Source organism: Sardina pilchardus, chromosome 22 (assembly GCF_963854185.1).
Source record: "Sardina pilchardus chromosome 22, fSarPil1.1, whole genome shotgun sequence".
Lineage (NCBI taxonomy): Eukaryota > Metazoa > Chordata > Actinopteri > Clupeiformes > Clupeidae > Sardina > Sardina pilchardus.
The window spans coordinates 7,939,280-7,957,744 of record NC_085015.1 but is presented as its reverse complement, the minus strand read 5'-3'; the positions used below and the strand labels follow the sequence as shown (position 1 = coordinate 7,957,744).

Genomic DNA, 18,465 nt, shown 5'->3' with positions numbered 1-18,465 from the left:
CAGGCTACCATAGACAGTAAAAGATAGGGAAGCACCAACGTCCATGTCCATGATGGCACATCATCATCCCCACATGACTGCTCAGCAAACACACGAGTGTTTCATCAGTAACTCACTGCAATGAATCAGTGATTTAATGGGTAAAGCGATGAAGCGTTACTCTTCGTTGCTTTGATTGGGATATTGTTTTGCACGTATGATAACTCAAGTCTGGAAAATCCTAAAAACTCCTGGCGTCAGTGACTTGCTGCCTATTGCATCCTGATGATAATTTATGGGCCCAAGCATATGGCTACGTGACAGGTTTGGGTAATCAGGGCGTCAGGAGGAGATGAGGTCATGCTGTCTGCGTAGGCCTATACCTCAGAGGAAGACCAGTTTTGAAATGCGACATGGGGAAAAACACATTCGTTATTTTAATTCATTCATTCTTCAGAACCTTCTTTTTTTTCTGACCCAAAACAACACGTTTGAAGGGTATATAAGGCACAGTCTGCAAAATACGCTCTTTCCATATATGGGTGTATTGAATTGACACTGTTTTGCATGGATCCTAAAGCTCTCACAAAGGCAAAATGGCCACATCCACGATTGCTTGTAAGTGCCTACAGTAACCTATGTCCACCTTATTCATATTCATTTTTTCATGGCAGCATCATGTTGATGATGATGATGATGATGATGATGATGATGATGATGAAGATGATGATGAGCTAGACTGATTAAAGGTGTTTGGAAATAATCAATAATTTCAAGAGCTCTTGTGCACTGCAGGAAGACATTATCTATCCCATCAAAATAAATGCCTTTAGTATGCATAGACCTGCAACCACACACACACACACACGTACGCACAAGGCATTCAACACGCACAGAAACAGGAAACAGATTGTGGATGACTGAATCCTCATTGCTCATCACTCTGTCATTCATAATGCTTCTGCAAACTCAGTACTTGGAGAGAACTGAGTGCCACATATAAGACAATACCAGACTGAGACTCATGAGACTGAGGCTAGCCACATCTTGACATACAGTATCTTCTCCATTAACAAATCCTATCACACACAGGAAAGAACCTGGAAATGATGGCAGTGCTGCTTCAAAGAATTTTGAAACAGAATTCAGTATCTCAAATTGTGCCACATTATGATAGACAACACGCAATGAGCCACCATAAACACAAAAGACTATTATTGCGTTGTACTGCTATTTAGAATTTATCATCAGATGACAAGTTAATGATGATTTTTTCTGAAGAATTTGCTTCTACTCAACTATGGCTATAAATTATATTGTGCAATGAGTTAGTCTGTCATCATCTGTCCTGTCCCATCTTCCCCACCCCCTACAGACAAAGTCTGTGGTCATTCAAGCATGAGGCTTGACGACGTCTGAGAATTGACATCTGGTATTCCACCTTGCTAATACTGAAAATAAGTGACATCATTCATCTGGACTGTTGCATGCTGGGATTAAGACTGATTCACCACCAGGGTTTCATCAGAGACACTTATATATAAAGACTTTGGTTTCATTCTCATTCCCTGGAACTCCTGTGGGATTTCCTGCGAGTTTCAGTCTTTCTGAAACTACCCTTTCAACTTTCTGTTCTTTCAGTATGTGTGTTAAGCTGTGTGTGATCGACTGTATGTGTACAGTATGTGTATAATGGACTGTAGAAACTGAATTGGCCTGCGGGGATCAACAAAGTCTCCTGTACCTGTACCTGTATCTGAAATCTGAGTTTACAGGCTGCATTCAGTCATAGGTTTAGTTCCAGATTAACTTTGTTGACCATTTTCACCGGACTCCAGTTAGAGCTTTAGATTTATAAGCTGCAGCTTAACATGTTTTTTTTAAAGTTGTTTCATTTGACCATAATAGCATTACATGTTTAAGACATGTTTATATCAACCTTATCACAGGTTTGGGTTAAGAGTTAAGTTGTACACAAAATACGAACACCAATGCAATTTCACAGTTCTTTTTTTTATTCAACAGACACATCCATCCTCTCAAATGTGACATTACATTACATTACATTTAAATACTTTCAACAATAAATATTAAAAGACACATAGAGAGGATGGTAAAAACAAGTGAAGAAAGTGCATTTTAAAAGGAGTGACATTCGTTGCTTCTACAACTAAACTCTTAGTCCACAGCAGAACAAGACAGCATGGAACAGTGCAGTCAAACTACTTTCAACCTTGTGCTGTTGGACCCCAGGCAGAATAGCTGGCTCTTACAAGGGGAGCTAGCCCAGGCACTGAGGCGCATAACTGAAGCGTTCCATTCACAGCGTGTAAAATCTAGTTTTAAAAGACAGGTCTATTTATTTTTTAAATGTGCGCACCGTTATCAAGTCTGGTGCAGCTTCCATTGAGTATAGTGGAAGCTAATAGTTGCAAACGCAACGCTAACGGAACGCTTTAGTTACATGCCTGGTGTAGCTCCCCTGTTAAGCCCCAGCTAATGGGAATCCTATAAACAATAAATATTATACAATAAAGCCTAACCTAAAAAAACTTTTAAAAAAAAATTAATAAAATAAAAGTTTTTGAACAAATCTGACATCAGAGGTATTTCCTTCTGTAGATCCCTATTAGTCCCCACGAGGCCCTGGCACACCAAGGCTTTGTTCCTGAGCGAGCGCTCCATAAAAAGAGCTTTCATAGAGGCAGGTCTGCACCAGTACAGTGGTCTGGCTCGGAGATGTCAATCTGAGGACGGCTTCGCTTGGATCAGGTGACTCACGCCATGCCTTCGCACCGAGTCATCATCTCGGAGCAGTGGGAGGCCTCCACGCTGGCTTTCCTGTTCCTGACTGCAGATGGGGAAAAAAAGGGAAAAAGGACAATAGGGTCAAAAAAAGGGAAAAAGGGAAAAAGGGTGGAAAAAAGGGAAAAATGGAGACTGAGTCCCAGCCACACTGTAAACATCCGGGATACACTTCAGTCGTGAAATCTACTGTCTGCTATGCAGACTATGCACGTCAGAATCCCTTTCTCTAAGAAGACCACTGTGCTGCTATAGCCAGCGTGAAATCAAATGCAGTGATGCTCATTTCCCAGATATAATGAACTCACTGTCAAGTGAGTGAGGCGCAGGCAAGCCAAATGTCAAGCCAATTTGCGTCAGTTGTTGTGTGTCGATCGTAAGAGCTGCTTTAATCGTGAAGCACTTACTGTGGGTGGATCTAATGCATGGTTATTATGGAACATCTTCCCTCTCTTCCCAGCAGAAGATAATAAACACGCTGGACAACTCATACTGATACTGATACTACTAAGACTAGCGCCATTGAGAGCAATAATGGGTTGTTTTTTAAACATTCTTCGAACGGAGGCAAATGTTTGAAGCAAACACATTTTGCTTGAACTGTTACATTGGAACGTATTAATGGATTCATGAATCATTACAAACTGCTCAATTTCAACGGTAATATCCACATGCACACTGAGAACTACCTCCTCAAACCACGTGTGAGATGATTGCAAATGCTCAAAGTGAACTCAAAACAGACGACAAACAAAAAAAGTGTGAACATTTTGCTAGCAACGTTAAACGTCCCTGTGCACTTGGTGCGGTTAAAAAGCAGCAGAGGGGCGTTGGGGTTATTCTGACCTGTGTGTGATTCCAGCCTCCATTGGCCACAGATGGCTTCACTGGGGGCACTGGAGGTGGAGTGGGTTTATTATGGGCCTACAAACACACACACACACACACACACACACACACAGAGAGAGCGAGAGAGAGAGAAACATATTAGATATGGTGCAAAATGTGTGAGAGAGATAGAGATAGATAGATAGATAGATAGATAGAGAGAGAGAGAGAGACAGACAGAGGGAGAGAGAGAGAAACACATCATATTAGACATGGTGCAAAACGTGTGGCAGACCATGTTTGAACCAAGTGGCTCCACTGACATCATTGTTCCAGTGGTCTAATACTCATAAGGACACAATGAGACACACACACTCACCAGCTTCGCAGAGCCAGCAGGCGAGGGCTTCGGAGGGGGCATAGGCCTCATCTGCAGAGAGACAAAAACACACACATTTCCATTAGATCACCTACGACCACCTTTGAGCATCAGTTAGCCTCAGCCTGCGTCTCTCCATGAGTGTTTCTCTCCAACAGAGAGAGCGATAGGACTCTTCCAGCAACGCGCTGACACATTCTGAACTGGCCCAGACAGAGTTCTGCAGGGAGAGGCTAAACTTAGCCTCATTTGTTGTTCCAGATGTTGACTAGTGAGAGTGGAATGCCCTACATACATTTAATTGTGGGGTGTAAGAAGCACAGTAAGAGTGTCTTAAAAGAAAGGGTGTGTGACTAAGTGGAAAAAAAGAAAAAGAAAGAAAGAAAAAAGAGAAGAAAGAAAGAAAGACAGACAGACAGACAGACAGAAAGGAAAATAATGTTTCAAGTTTCACATCGGCATACATTTCCTGCCCACTTTATGCATTGTAGCGACGGAAAGTTTTAGTCCGTTTATGCAGCGCTTACCTGGGTATTACACCCCTGGCTTGGGAGTCTCGGTGAGTTTCTGGGTGGCTGCAAAGCAGAAGAGAAATCTCTGTTCATGTTGTTCAACAACTTAACAGAAATGAACAGAAATTCTGTGGCTGTGCATGTATTTATATATTAGTATATATTTGACTGTACAGGAACTAGATTAGATTAGATTAGATTCAACTTTATTGTCATTGTACAGAGTATAAATACAAAGACATTGAATCGCAGATTCGGTTTACTGGCAACAATACCAAATATCATTGCTGGTCACGCCGATGGTAAATCGAAACTGAGCTGCGGGGGCCATTATCCAGTGGACCACTGAACAAACAACGAGACTGATTACTCACCGATGGAGCGGGGCGGGAGGGCATGACGGTGATCATGGTGGGGCCGTCCAACCGCTTGGACGTGGTCTCCATGAAGACCGGCTGGCCGATGTGGAGCGGCTGGGTGAGCTGGCCGTCGCTGGCGACGTCCCTCTGGTAAGACGGCGTCAGCTTCCCTGAGTGAGGCTTCCTGCAGGAGACGAAGACACGATGGGCATATGGGTCAACACTACGCCTCACATGAGACACAAGCATTTTCGAGTTTCAGAGATTTACATATCACTGGTACTGGAACAAGCACAACTTTATAGGCCAAAATCGCAATCGGAGTCATTTAAAGATTCGGCTTGTGATTCGGAGGAGAGGTTGTTTCAGCGTTTCAGCTGTAGTGTAATGTAATTGATGATGAATGATGAATGATTTTGCTTGCAATAATCATCTTCAAATCCATTTTATGAAAGCCAGAAACATGTATGTTCTTGAAAAATGAAAAAAAACTCACTTTTTACAGAAGAAGCTTGTTGCTTTTCCCTTTTTGCAGAGCCTGGTGACGGCGACCAGAAGGGCAAGCAGTAAGATCACAGCGCCCGCTGCACTCACACCGATGATGATTGCACTGCTACCTGCGCCTAGAACACACACACACACACACACACACACACACACACACACACACACACACACACACACACACACACACACACACACACTTAATAATAGGACTTATACCATCACATGCCACGTCATATATGACGCAATAAAGACCCTTTCAATCTGTTCCTAGAAGGCTTCCGGTTGAAATTTTCAAAATCAACAGTTACTTTGAAATCAATGTGACTCTAACTTTAGTGTAACGCTCTACTAAATGTTGACTTGACATTTTTTACATTTTTAAAAATTTAAATCAGAAATGCCTTGGGAACGCACATATTTGTTTATGCAGTTGAAAGGGTCTACGGTATATGCTCCGATGGCTGTTATCATAATGAGAAATGTTGTCTATAACATGCAGGCTTTATTACCATGGGTCTCGTATCCTCTGGTGCTGCAGTCAGGTGGAGCCCAGCCAATGTCACAATGGCACTCTCCTTTATGATTGCACACCTACAACAACGCAGCACAGACAGACAGACAGACAGACAGACAGACAGACAAACAGACACACACACACACACACACACACACACACACACACACACACCAAAAGTTAGATCATTTCTTCTATCTTTAGGCTACTGTCAAACTAACACTGCCAGTGCAAGATCCTGTCTCAGGAACTTGATGTTGTCACCCGATTAGTGAAAGCGAAAGACTTATTAAACGTACAGTAAGTTACAAGTGGCTCACCCCATGATTGCTGCACTTTTCAGAGCAGTTTTTGTTTCCATAGACCTTGACGTCCTGACACATGTGTCCGTAGCATACCTGTTCATAGAGAGGAACTATGGCTTAGAAACTCATTCAAACTCATTCAAACTCAAACCTTCATTCATTCAGCAAATAACAGACAAGGTAGAATATGTTGCATGATTTTATGAAAGTATGATGTATTGCGACATTGAAGCAAGTCAAATTTGTAGTTTCTGATGTCTCATTTCATTGAACTACAGATACACTACCCCACCTCGTAAAGTTACTGTACATAGTGCGGTTATAGCCGATAGAGGGCCGTGGAGTGAAAGCAGAAAAACTCTTTAGTGTTGCTTTAACCCCCCCCCCCCCCCCATTTGTGTTCTGCTAGGGAGTTAACCCATTGACTTTCATGTGAGATGTTAGCATGTTTTCCCCCACAGAGGGGGCGGCAACCATCTAACCGTCTGTATCTATAAGAAGTAGTATTAGATCTAAGTTTGGCATGGCTATGGGCATGAGCATACGGATGTTAGGGACCTCGTTCTCACCTTGTTTAGGCCACACTTGGTGCCGGTTGGCACCATACCAACACCGTGAACGTCTGTGTTATCCCTCAAAAAGAAGCACTGGGGCATTCTCCAGTAGCCAGGCAGGCCTACAAAGGGATGCTCATTCCCTCCCTGGCAGAACAGCTTACCACATACCATGTCCCTGCAGCGTGAACACATGGCATTTTAATTGAATTGAATTCAATGCCTTTATCGTCATTGTACTTTGCAATACAACGAAATTAGGAGCGCTTCTCCACTGGGTACACACATACAATAAATAATCATTATAAGACATATAAAACACAATAAAAGAGTAAAAGTGCAATGGTCAGATTAAACAATTTAAACCAGTTACTTTAATCTGATTTCCCGGTTTCATTAGTGTGTTGCGGTTAAAGGTAAGTGCGGCAGAAGCAGATTTACTTAAGCAATAAGCCCCGAAAGGCCGTAGTTTACACTGATTCTAGAACAGCTAAGGGGCCTTCTAGCTGTTTTAAAATCAGTGTAAACTACAGACTGTCTTTCAATTTGAAGTGGAAGATTTTCTTTGACTTCGTAATTAATTTATTTTGCATGCAGAGTAAGCAAGAGTGGAATTCAGCTTTGGACATTTCATTGTTTATCAACCATGTCCTGAATATTAAGATGGCTGTACCTATCTGAGCAGCGCTTGTAGGTGCGACCAGAGACTCCACAGTGGGCGTCCCCCTCTCCTTTCAAGTTGTAATGGAAGCACTCGGGAGGTGCCCGTGCACCTGCAATACAACCCATCAAAAACACAACTGGAGATTAAGGATTGTACACTTTTTTGTAACTATTTTTCCTAAATGTCCTGAATATTTTCCAACTTGTCCTTCCCGATATTTCCACATCACAATTCCTTGTTACTTTGTTCTAATTCTCATTCAGATTAGGCACTTGGCGAGCCAGCCAGTAAGAGACTGTGAATGACAATTGGGAAACGTGACGCTACCTGGGCCCCACAGTTTCTTGCACTGTCTTTCTGCACTCGGGCATATGCCATTGTAGCAGTAGCCGTTGCCATAGTTACATTCCACTCCGTTCATCTTGAAGGAGTCTTCGGGGCAGGCTCCAGAAGTACCAGTGCAGTATTCAGCTAGGTCACAGTCATGGGCTGCTGCCCTGCACACACTCCCTGGTTGCTTGATCTAAACAAACAGATAAACAACCAAACAAACAAACAAACAAACAAACAGGAGATCAGTTAAACAACACGTTGCTAAGCTATGCTAATGGTGAGTGCTTCAGACAGAGTTACTGCACACACGGAGACGAGAAGGGTAGTATCATCTTCTCTAACTCTGGGGGAGATGGTGAATAAGCTTATTTCCCAAAATGTTGGTGTGTTCCTAAAGGTATTGGTGCAATCAATTTGTCCTGTTTCCTCAGGATTCATAAAAGGTATTGTTTTCTTTTGCCATGAGGGCCTCCAGTTACTTGTTATTGTTCCAGGACGGGAACGCTCTCAACCCTTCAGTTTCCTGTTTTTTTATGAAAGATCAGATCCAAAGGGTCTCTGGCCGACTGTTATGCAGTTTCACAGCAGGCACTGGACTAATAGCAGAAAGGTTACTCCAGAGCATAGGCCTACACAAGCAAAAGTGACTACCAGGGCACTTTCTAAAGCTGAGATTTAAGACAAAGATCAACTTAAAGATCTACTGTAAACTTCATCACAAAACACTAGATTGCAGAACAAAGAAAAAAAAAAAAAACAAGAACAGATCTGACAACTGAACAACAGTTCATGCAAGGACATCATGTACCAGGGCAAAACAGAAGTATTTCGCAACGCTAGAGAAAAAAGACGACCATACAGAGATTCTCGAGTGCTGCTGCTCTGCTGTGAGATCTCTGATACAGAGATAATGAGATGAGAAGAAGAGACGGATATGCGGGTACCTGGCACTTCTCACAGCACCCTCCCTCCGCACACTGTGATCCTGCGGTGAGACGACACGTGGACGCATCACAGCAGGGGTTCTGGCAGTCCTGTGGGGTGACATAGATGAGACGACCTCAGATGAGATGGCATTACGTTACATTACATTTGCCTGACACTTTTTTTAAAGAGGAACTATGCAGAATTGCCAATTTCTTCGCTGTTTTCTCGTTTTACGCTTGTAGCTTTCTCTGCAGAGCTTCCCCAACAGCTTTAGCGTGCATATTTTACACACTCCTCAATCGGCATGATCGTGAGGCTGCGAGATTTTCTGTTTGTCAGTGCACCGGCCCGTTGGCACAAACTTGCAATAGTTCTTGCATAGTTCGCCTTTAATCAAAGCAACTAATAAATGAGCAACTAACAACATGGTGAACTGTTAAAGCAATTCTCTAAACAATTCTAAGACAATTTAAAAAGTACAAATAGAGTGCAATAAGTGCATCAGTTTATTTTTTTTTTAAAAGGTAGAGTACAATAACAACAACTGTCAGTTCTAGTCAGTTGGCAAGTGCTAGGATCAGCAAGACTAGTTGTAAGCAGTGCTACAAAAGACAATGTTCTCTGAAGAGCATTACACCCAGAGCTTGACGAGACAAGACTGAAATTAATCTGTTTACATTTCAACACTAACTGCTATGGCCACAGAGCGAACCATTTTCATTTTTTAAAAGATAAATAAATAACAACTTCACTGCAGAACAGTGCCTCTCTCCAAACCCATGTGTGTTCCAGCCTAGCGCAAAATCGAACAGAGAAACAGTGACTCAAGAGTACTGACGTGTTAACAAGACACTGGAGAAGAAAACTGACTTTAGAAGAACAGGACTGCTGTTGCTCATTTTCTCACATCAGAACCAGCTGTGGTGGATCAGAGAAAGTGAGTCGAGGGTGTGAGTCAACACTAACACGATCTCTCAGCAGCAACCACTCAAGCCGGTCACGTCTGATGGCAACGGACCTGGACGCAGATGGACGTAACGCTCTCTGCTAGACCCATTAGAGGGAACTCTGACTAAGACCACATGGAGCTCCGAGAATGACGAAGCCGTGAATGTACCGGCATGAGCCCTATGAGCCAGAGGCTGTAATCCACACAGTTATCTGTAGGACGCACCGGCCAACGCCAGTAACTCTTGCTGGGAGAGGGGCCCCTGAACCTCTCTAGAATAACTGCCGCAACTGGCTAGTTTCACAAAATGCTCTCGGTGAGCTCGTTTATTTCCTGTGGAGCCAGGTGTGTTTGAACCTGCCACTATTCTGAATGTAATTAGCGTCTACACGGACCCGGTTGGGTGTTGCACCTAATGTAGTGAATCAGCACGCTACGATAAAGAAGGACGCATAGACACTAATTGCATTCAGAATAGTGGCAGGTTCAAGCACACCTGGCTCCCCAGGAAACAAACAAGCCTTTCGTGCAACTAGTCAATTGCAGCCCGTATTGAGTTACAGACAAGAGTATGATGGAAGGCAGAGGCTGAGGAGGCTGTCAATGAGTGGCGGTCATTTGTTTGTGTAACCCGAGCGCTAAGTGTTCTTTTGTGAATAATTACCTCCGCCAAGGAGGTTGTGTTTTTATCTGGGTTTGTTGGTTTGTCTGTTGGTTTGTCTGTCTGTTTGTTTGTTCCCAAGATCACTCAAAAAATGATGAATGGATTTCAGAGATGTCATTTTCAGAGAAGGTCTGAGATGACCCAAGGAAGAAACGATTACATTTGGGAGTGATCCATATCACCATCTGGATGCAGGAAGCGGTTATGTGTTTGCCTGGTGGAGGTCTGCGCTCTTGGTTGTTATTGTCTTTTATGGGTGAGGCTGAAGCATCCTCCTTAGAGACATTTAGAACTCAATTGTTTGTGCTCTGTGCTCTCGGAAAGGCCTGTTTCCCAGAATGATTTCTTTGTTTTTTTTAACGTTTCTCTGTCAACATTGAAAATCAGAGTGCTCTGAACATAAATGTAAAGTAAACAGCCACCGCCTGTTCAATGCAAACAACACAGATTATATTGGGTAGTTTCTAATGGGCTTCATATCTGACTAGATGAAAGAAAATGTGGGTATTCTGTTTTTGGACTGTAATCCAAATATGATTAATTTCATAAGCGGCAAATCTATCAATTATTCTTTTCATTATATCAGTATCGCATGATAAGTTGATAGGTCAATAAATAGTTTTTTAGGCCCCAGCCGTGGCGCGACTGGCTGGGGCACCTGGACCGCATGCCGGCGACCCGGGTTCGATTCCTGCCCGTGGTCCTTTCCGGATCCCACCCCAACGCTCTCTCCCACTCACTTCCTGTTTCTCTCTACTGTCCTATCATTAAAGGCATAAAACCCCCCAAAAATATAAAATAAATAAAATAAATAAATAAATAAATAGTTTTTTAAAAAGTTGAAAGTGTTTTGTCAACACACCAAAGCCATTCCAAGTACAGTCAATAAACCAGACAATTTTCAAGTTCAAGCTGCCCCCCCCCCCCCAACACACACACACACACACACACACACACACACACACTTAAAAATGACTGAAACTGATTAATCGATTACAAAACCAGTTTCTGAATTAATTCACTATAATTGACAAGTAATAGGTGATTTGTTGCAGCCCGTAAATCGAAATATTCACAATCTGCCACTCCAACTACAAAACGAAAAACCCTACAATGTCTTTTTCAAAACTCCCATTAGACAAAGATCACAGCACCACAAACATTAGGCTACCCCCCTGGGCTCTGATTGGTCAATAACAACGCAGTCTTCATTTATTCATTCATTCATTCATTCATTCAGCACAACGGTGGGGGTTCGAGCCGGGATTCGAACCCAAGACTTTTATTGGCTACCGTATGCTAGCCAAGTTCCATACCCGCTAGGCTGCTGCCAATCTTACCTCCACAGATCCGCAGTCACACTCCTCTCCCGTGTCCGTTACTCCGTTGCCACACGCGGCGCCCCCGTACAGCGAGTCCGGTCTCGGGGGGTCCAGCAGGCAGGTAGCGCTCGGGCTCTCCAGGAACTCGCTCAGCCGCTTCAGACTGCAGTCGCTGAAGATCTTGGGGAACGTCAAGCTGAGAACGGCCGCAGGCAGAGAGACGGAGAGAGAACAGTTGAGGTCCTGTGACTGAACTGGTAGTGCAACACGTGCCACAGAAGGATGGAGGACACACCTTGATAAGTTGTAGTCGTTTAGCAGGTACAGCTATTTTGCAAAATGCAACAATGTTGGATGTTCGTTTGGGTGTGTCTCTTACATGCTTTTAGCAATTCAAGTATGCAGTAGTAAGCATTATTTTTAATGTATTTATTTATTAATATACTACCTCGTGACGTCTGGCACTTGACAAGGACTGTATTTGATTTTGTTGTATCTGTTAGAATGACAACATAAAGATATTCTATTCTAAATACCAGTAAACACTTACGGATGCTTATCAACAGTCGCCACCATCAGACACTTCCTCTCATAGGGCCCACAGCTGCACTCAGGCTCGTCGTGTGACATGCCCAAGTTGTGGCCCATCTCGTGGGCAATGGTGGCAGCCAAAGCCAGAACGTTCTCATGGTAGTCCTGGACCCAGACGAGAGTGTGTGTAAGGTAAATAGTCTTTAATGCCCCCAGGGGACATTAAACATCACACATCACTCCATAGCAATCCTCCTGAACACTATAGAACTCATCTGAAAAATTGTTTTTTTTATTCTTTCTTTTATCGATTACTGAATTGAGCTATTTTTTTCTGTAACAACATTTGCCACCAACATTAAAGTACATCTATCTATCTACAGTATATCTATATATCTAAAGTAATCAATAAAAATGATTGATTCCTATACCCTACCTGGTTAACACCACATGATTTGTCCGTGCACATAGCGTTTCTGGTTGCGAAGCCAACGGTGTCACTGAAAAAGTTAGTGCCGCTGTGGGAAGAAACCAGCAAAGAGGAGGAAGAAGATCCAGAGTGTTAGTCACACATTTCATCACGGCACTTCCAGAAAAGTTGTCATGTAAAAATCCACACACAACTACAATAGGTATTAAATACTGAACAACGCAAAAGAAAAAGAAAACATATCTGCACAAGGATGTACAATTTATGTACCTCACAAAGACTAGAGTGATCGAAATGTTGTACCATTAATTCACATTTGGGAGCAAAGAAGACAGTGTGCAAATATTTTGTCTTTCACTGACGGAAAAGTAAAAAATGTCAGCCATACTCACGTCACAAACATTGCGTTGTCGTGGCGAGCCCTTGGTACAAGGTCATTCAGGCGCCACTCGATGAAGCGGTCAAGGGTTCTCCCCTCGTCACCGTGGACCGTAAACTTGTCCTGTTGTGTCCAGACTTCGAGGCCGACCAGCAGAACTCGGATGTTTACAGCTCGGTAATACTGAGAAGCATTCCGGAGGATTCAAGGATGTTTAGTATGTTGTTTTTGTTAACTCACTTTTCATTCAAGAACACATGCAGAGACATAAAACAGAGGGCTAACTTCACACATTTATACACTTAGTAAAGTAACTACAAGACGGCTGATGAGATAGCAATTTACTGAATAATAAAAGGAAGGGAAACAAAGGAAGAAGAACAACAAGAGGGAAGGAATCAAGCATAAATATAGCTGAAGAACATTAAGAGTTCTCAGTTTAAATCATATTTGACAAGGTGTTTTGAATAACCAAGACTGATCTTTAAATGTTTAAGCTGATTGTGGGACATTAGTTGTGTGCTTAAAGAGGAAGCATTACAAGTGGTGAAAGCATTCCAAAAGGGTGAAAAAGGTTCATTACCGAGTCGATGTGATTGACCACATCTTGTATCCTCGCTCGCACATTCTCAAAGGTCTTATATTTGCGGAACTGTGGATTGATGTTCAGACATACTTAGACCTCACAAAGACAGCGTGTATTACATGTATACAGCACATACAGTACATTCTCATATAACGAAACACACAAATGTAGGCTATTGCTTGATGCACTGTATGGATTGGACACATACCTCCATATTGTCCACCACCATGTACAGTAGGGATGCAACGGTACAGTTTTGCCACGGTTCGGTTTGTATCACGGTTTTTGGGCCACGGTAACGGTTCGGTTTCAATATATCAATATTATCTTGGCTCTAGCATACAGGAGGCTATATTTGCCTTTTCTATTTCAAATCAACAATGTGCTTCTACTTACACTTGCAGAGAAAATATTAAATGCATAGCCTGACACAGATGAAGCAGAATCACAAAAATGTATTAAAAGAAAAGAACACCATCATTGCCTTCTGTCATAAACAGGCAATGTTATCCATAGTGCAGTGCAGCATAAAGTAATGTGTAGTTATTTATTTAATAAACTCACTGTTCTTCACACATTTAAAGAAAATACTTAACTGTTATACACCCTCAAAAAAGTAGTGAACAATTCTGAAAATCTTCTCAAAATAATTGGTGAGGTAGTATTATGTGTAGTTTCAAATGGATATTTGATTTGGGAGTGCCTGCCCTGTCCTCTTTTATGAACGTAAAAAATGTAAACATAGACAAAAGTGCAGTGCAGCATTAAAAATATTAGAACAATGAAATGAACATTATTGCAACCTGTTGTCGGGGGGGGGCAATATTCCGAGAAGAAAGTGGCAAATTTGCCACTTCACAAAGTGTCTGTTTCCCCTGTGTCTCCTGTCGTGTGTGTGTGTGTGTGTGTGTGCGTGTGTGTGTGTGCGAGAGAGTTTGTGTGATTGACGAGTGGACGAGCGATTGGCTGATTTAGCAGTGAGTTTATTGTTTTTCGAGTGGACACCTCCCGCTGCCCGTAGCCTAGCATGTACAACGTCAGGAAAATAAATGACCCGAGTTTGGAATGACATGTCAGCCTCCCCATCTCCTATAACCTCCCATTCCTACAATATTTTCCAGTAAACTATCAAAAAGAGAATACACTCAGCTGTGTCGGCGTCACGCTTTCTTAGGCTACTCTAGCGAGCAATCAACGCAGGGCAGAAACCACCGGTTACACTGTTACACACAGACTTTATAATGTGGCAAATTTTCGACCTTCTAAAGTGGCAAATTTGCGTCTTTACAAAGTATATATACGTGGCCCTAATACGCCGTCGTATTCGTTATGTCTTTGGGAATTATAGGAATATTGTTGTCGAAAGGCTGCAGCAATGGATGGTTGGGTTTTCGGTGGCAAACTAACTCTCCGTGCTGCTCCACTTAAGGTTACAGCCGGGTGATGAAGGCGCAAGTGGGCCGACATGTTGGATGTGTTACCTTTATTAGGTGATCGTTGTGAAGCAGTGCTTGCAATGCACACTGTGCTTTGTTTACTGACGGTCTTTTTGCCTTGTTCGTGGGCTACTTCAAATGTCGCCATGATCAGCCGCCGGTAAAGTTTGTTTCTTGGTTTCTTCTCACATGACTCCTTCATTTGCATTTCAACGCGCTTATTGGCTCTTGGGAAATTCAGTAAAATTCTGATTGGTTGTTGCAAGGTTGACGAGAGGCAAGCTGAACAGTCAGAGAAAACGCATCCCCCGGGTCCTAAGCACTCCTCCTATCGCTCCCAGGCTACGCGCGCGCAATAACCTTGTATTAAATAAAAAGTTTAATGTCGCGTATACCGAAATATTGCGGTTTAGGTGAGTCTATTGAACCGAACAGGCCAAACCGAACGGTTCAATAAATTATTGAAAACCGTTGCATCCCTAATGTACAGTTCCACATAATGCGGCGTATTGAAATGTGGCATGTTCTGCTGAGAGAGGAGGAGCACAAGAGTGAGATTACCACTCAGTAACACATATTTACTATCAGTTTCCCCGAACATACAGTACATACATACATACTTTATATCTGTAAGAGCTACTCCATCTTTTTTTTGCCTTTATTATGACAGGACAGTGAAGAGGTAGACAGGAAGCAGGTGGGAGAGGGAGATGGGGTGGGATCAGGATATGACCGCAGGTCAGAATCAAACTTGGGTCCCCGTGGGCACTCGGACCCGTATATGGCACGGGCGCTGTTGCTCGTTGCGCCACAGCGCCCGCAGAGCTACTCCATCTTTAACCTCAATATTGATACTATGGAGGAAATATGAACAGCACTGGTACTGTAATACGACTCAGAGAAGACTGCTCCTATTCCTAACATCTATTCTGCCATAATACCACACACTTTAGACCTGATCTGATCGTTTGTCTGTCTGTAAGAATAAACAACATCAGTACTATGCTTATAATTATGTTATTATTATAATTATGGTATTTGGCAGATGTTTTTCTGCTGTAGTAATTTTGCTTTATGCTTAATTTCCTTTATTGATACATCACATTAAAATTGAGAGAAGACACTGGCCTAAACCCTGCACACCCAAACCCAAAGCACATACAGGTAAGAAAGATTATAATCCAGAGATGCACAGGTGAGAATCACAGACGCCTCACAGGTGAGAGAAGATTATAATCTAGATGCAGAAGTGAGAGAAGATTATAATCCAGAGACGCACAGGTGAGAAAGGATCACATGGCTGCTGTTACCTGGCCATTGGGTCTGAAGACTCCTGCGGCCCTGGGCTGGATAAAACTGTCGTCGTCCTCGGTGGTGTTGGTGAGGCCACATTTGGCTGTTCGGCCCCTCATGTGCTGGGGCTTGTAGATGGCGTGGTCCCCCTCAGGACTGTCCTCCAGCGGGTCAATCAGGTACACCTGCTGTGCCGCGCGCAGGAAACCGCTGAAGGGGGATAAACAGTAAAAAAACAGTAAAAAAATGTAAAATAAATATAAAGAATAAAAAAAATGGCTCCTTGCCTGGTGAAGTTAACACTTTCTGTGGGATTGATAAGAATGGGTTGTTGTGAGTTTTCTGGTGTTTCGACTAAGTGTGACTGATTTTTCTGAAACAGAATGTGTGAAATGTTGACATGGTAAACGCAAAGTCAACCTTCAAGTGTCAAGTTCCACCAGCATTTCCTTCTGGAGAACTTGAGCCACAAATCAAACAAAAAAAAAAAATCCAGCAAATCTATGTACTGTAACTCGCAAACATTGCATCAACACTGAAAAACTCAGCTAGAACACTTTCTCACAGTTGTCTTTCTCTTGCAAAATACCTGTATGTCACCTCTAGGGTGAGGTGACAGTTGTGCAATAAGGAAGGGATTGGTTCTCATGTTGACTTATAAGGGGTCATAAAAAACCTTGAAATGTGTCCACATCGGAATTTGTGTTGACAGCTTATGAAGTCATGATTTCCTATTAATCAAGTTTACGGAACTTGATTTCTCACAGTGCTTGATTTCAAGGCAGTGAAACGATCAAAAGCACAGGTTTTGTGTGATGCTTTAATCTCATATCCATACCTAATCCCTTTACAGACTCCAACACTAACTGATGAATCCTCCAAGCCCTGGATGTGTCCGTGATAATAACAGTGATCCTAAGAATAATAATAAAAAAAAACAGGGGGAATATTTATACGTACAGTTCAGGTGATCCATGTAAGCCACTAACATTTAGAAAAGGCTGTTAATTGACCATCTAGAGAGCATCTGAGCTAATAGGTGCTCTGATCAATCTAGGTGAATGTTAAATATTTACCTTGAAATCTGGAAATGTGGTCACACGAGTTCCATCCTGGTTGTAATGCGTTTCAGAGTAATTATTTCCTATTAGGAGCCTAAGGACAATAATCAGATGTGAATAGGCTACAACTAAATTCTATTCGATGTTTTACAAGTCATTATTATTATGTTTTTGTGGAGAGACCAGTGACTAGTGACACAAAGTAACATTACCAAGTCTTCTTCCAAGATGTCCCATACCCGTGGGAACACACATGATGCCCAGGTAGATCAATAAGCGATGCATCATCGCAAATAGTTTGGTTATTTACCTATTTTTCTCCAGTTTAACAGTGTGATTTCTTCCATCTAAGTGTAGCTCATATTGAAGTTCATCTGGATACTGTTTCACCGCGCCATCCTGGGAAAATGTTTTTGGATTGATGACTTAGGCTACAATAAACAGCATTCCTACAAGACTTATGTTGCCCCACAAAGACTGACTAATGTGGCAAGAAGATGTCATGGAAGGTCAAAGAAAGTGCGACGACAACCCACCTGTTCAGATATACTGCGTCTGCTTCTGCTGCTTAGCTTCACCGGCCGCACAACTTCATAGTGCGAAACGTGGGGCAGCGGACGAACAAAGTCGCTAAAGACAGCTTTTTTAATACAGAATAAAGAAGTCGAACACGATTGGAATTAGCCAACATCAATAGACATTTCTACAGGCATAGCTACTTTGCCAAAGACAAAGCTGCAACGCAGTTAAATAAATAAAAATGTTTTCCTTTAACCTTGAATAGTTTGCGAACAATAACGTTGACACTTTCTGTTCAGAAAGTGGAGTAGCCTACTGTAAGAGTTAACCGGCACAAACAAAAATTAACAATCGCTATTTAAAAAAAACACACACACACACTCACCAGATATGCTGATCGCGAATACCACAGTACACATGTGCCCCATTGTGCCTCTAGAGCAGCTACAGTATGTGTGCCAAGTGATCAACATGTACTGCAGCCTAATCTAGTTGGTTAGGGCCCCGCCCGCTTGCTGTATTTACACTATCATATCCAGGAACGCACGCGGAGTCCGGCTTTCAAGCTAATACTAGATAGGACAGACAAGCTGGCGAATAGGGAGGGAGGGCCTAATGACCACTCCCGG

The 18,465-nt window shown here is 42.6% G+C and overlaps 1 protein-coding gene across 2 annotated transcripts; it reads right to left on the bottom strand.

The window, feature by feature from the left end:
* Positions 1-1,971: 1,971 nt before the first annotated feature.
* adam8b (ADAM metallopeptidase domain 8b) lies at positions 1,972-18,452 on the bottom strand. 2 transcript variants are annotated; one of them, XM_062525683.1, is made up of 25 exons: positions 18,222-18,452; positions 17,854-17,957; positions 17,628-17,716; positions 17,333-17,411; positions 17,095-17,171; positions 16,274-16,466; positions 15,455-15,489; positions 13,736-13,763; positions 13,525-13,593; positions 12,955-13,124; positions 12,569-12,650; positions 12,152-12,297; positions 11,620-11,797; positions 8,684-8,773; positions 7,734-7,929; positions 7,416-7,515; positions 6,758-6,920; positions 6,204-6,281; positions 5,879-5,960; positions 5,359-5,485; positions 4,878-5,049; positions 4,519-4,566; positions 3,992-4,042; positions 3,631-3,708; positions 1,972-2,830 (listed from the first exon to the last, which is right to left on the bottom strand). In XM_062525683.1, exons 1-25 carry the CDS (start codon positions 18,307-18,309, stop codon positions 2,783-2,785), a joined length of 2,571 nt encoding a protein of 856 aa, XP_062381667.1. In that variant the 5' UTR covers positions 18,310-18,452; the 3' UTR covers positions 1,972-2,782. The 2 variants fall into 2 exon arrangements, with proteins under 2 accessions (XP_062381667.1, XP_062381668.1); XM_062525684.1 differs by having other exon boundaries at positions 4,878-5,046; positions 18,222-18,451.
* Between the last annotated feature and the right edge of the window lie 13 nt (positions 18,453-18,465).

Excerpts from the sequence above, each read along its gene's own strand:
- adam8b (XM_062525683.1), bottom strand. The coding sequence starts at position 18,309 with ATGTTGATCACTTGGCACACATACTGTAGCTGCTCTAGAGGCACAATG. Across the intron at positions 6,921-7,415 it reads TACAAGCGCTGCTCAGATAG|GGACATGGTATGTGGTAAGC; the intron begins GTACAGCCATCT and ends TTCACGCTGCAG. Across the intron at positions 4,567-4,877 it reads CCTCCCGCCCCGCTCCATCG|CCACCCAGAAACTCACCGAG; the intron begins GTGAGTAATCAG and ends TCTGCTTTGCAG.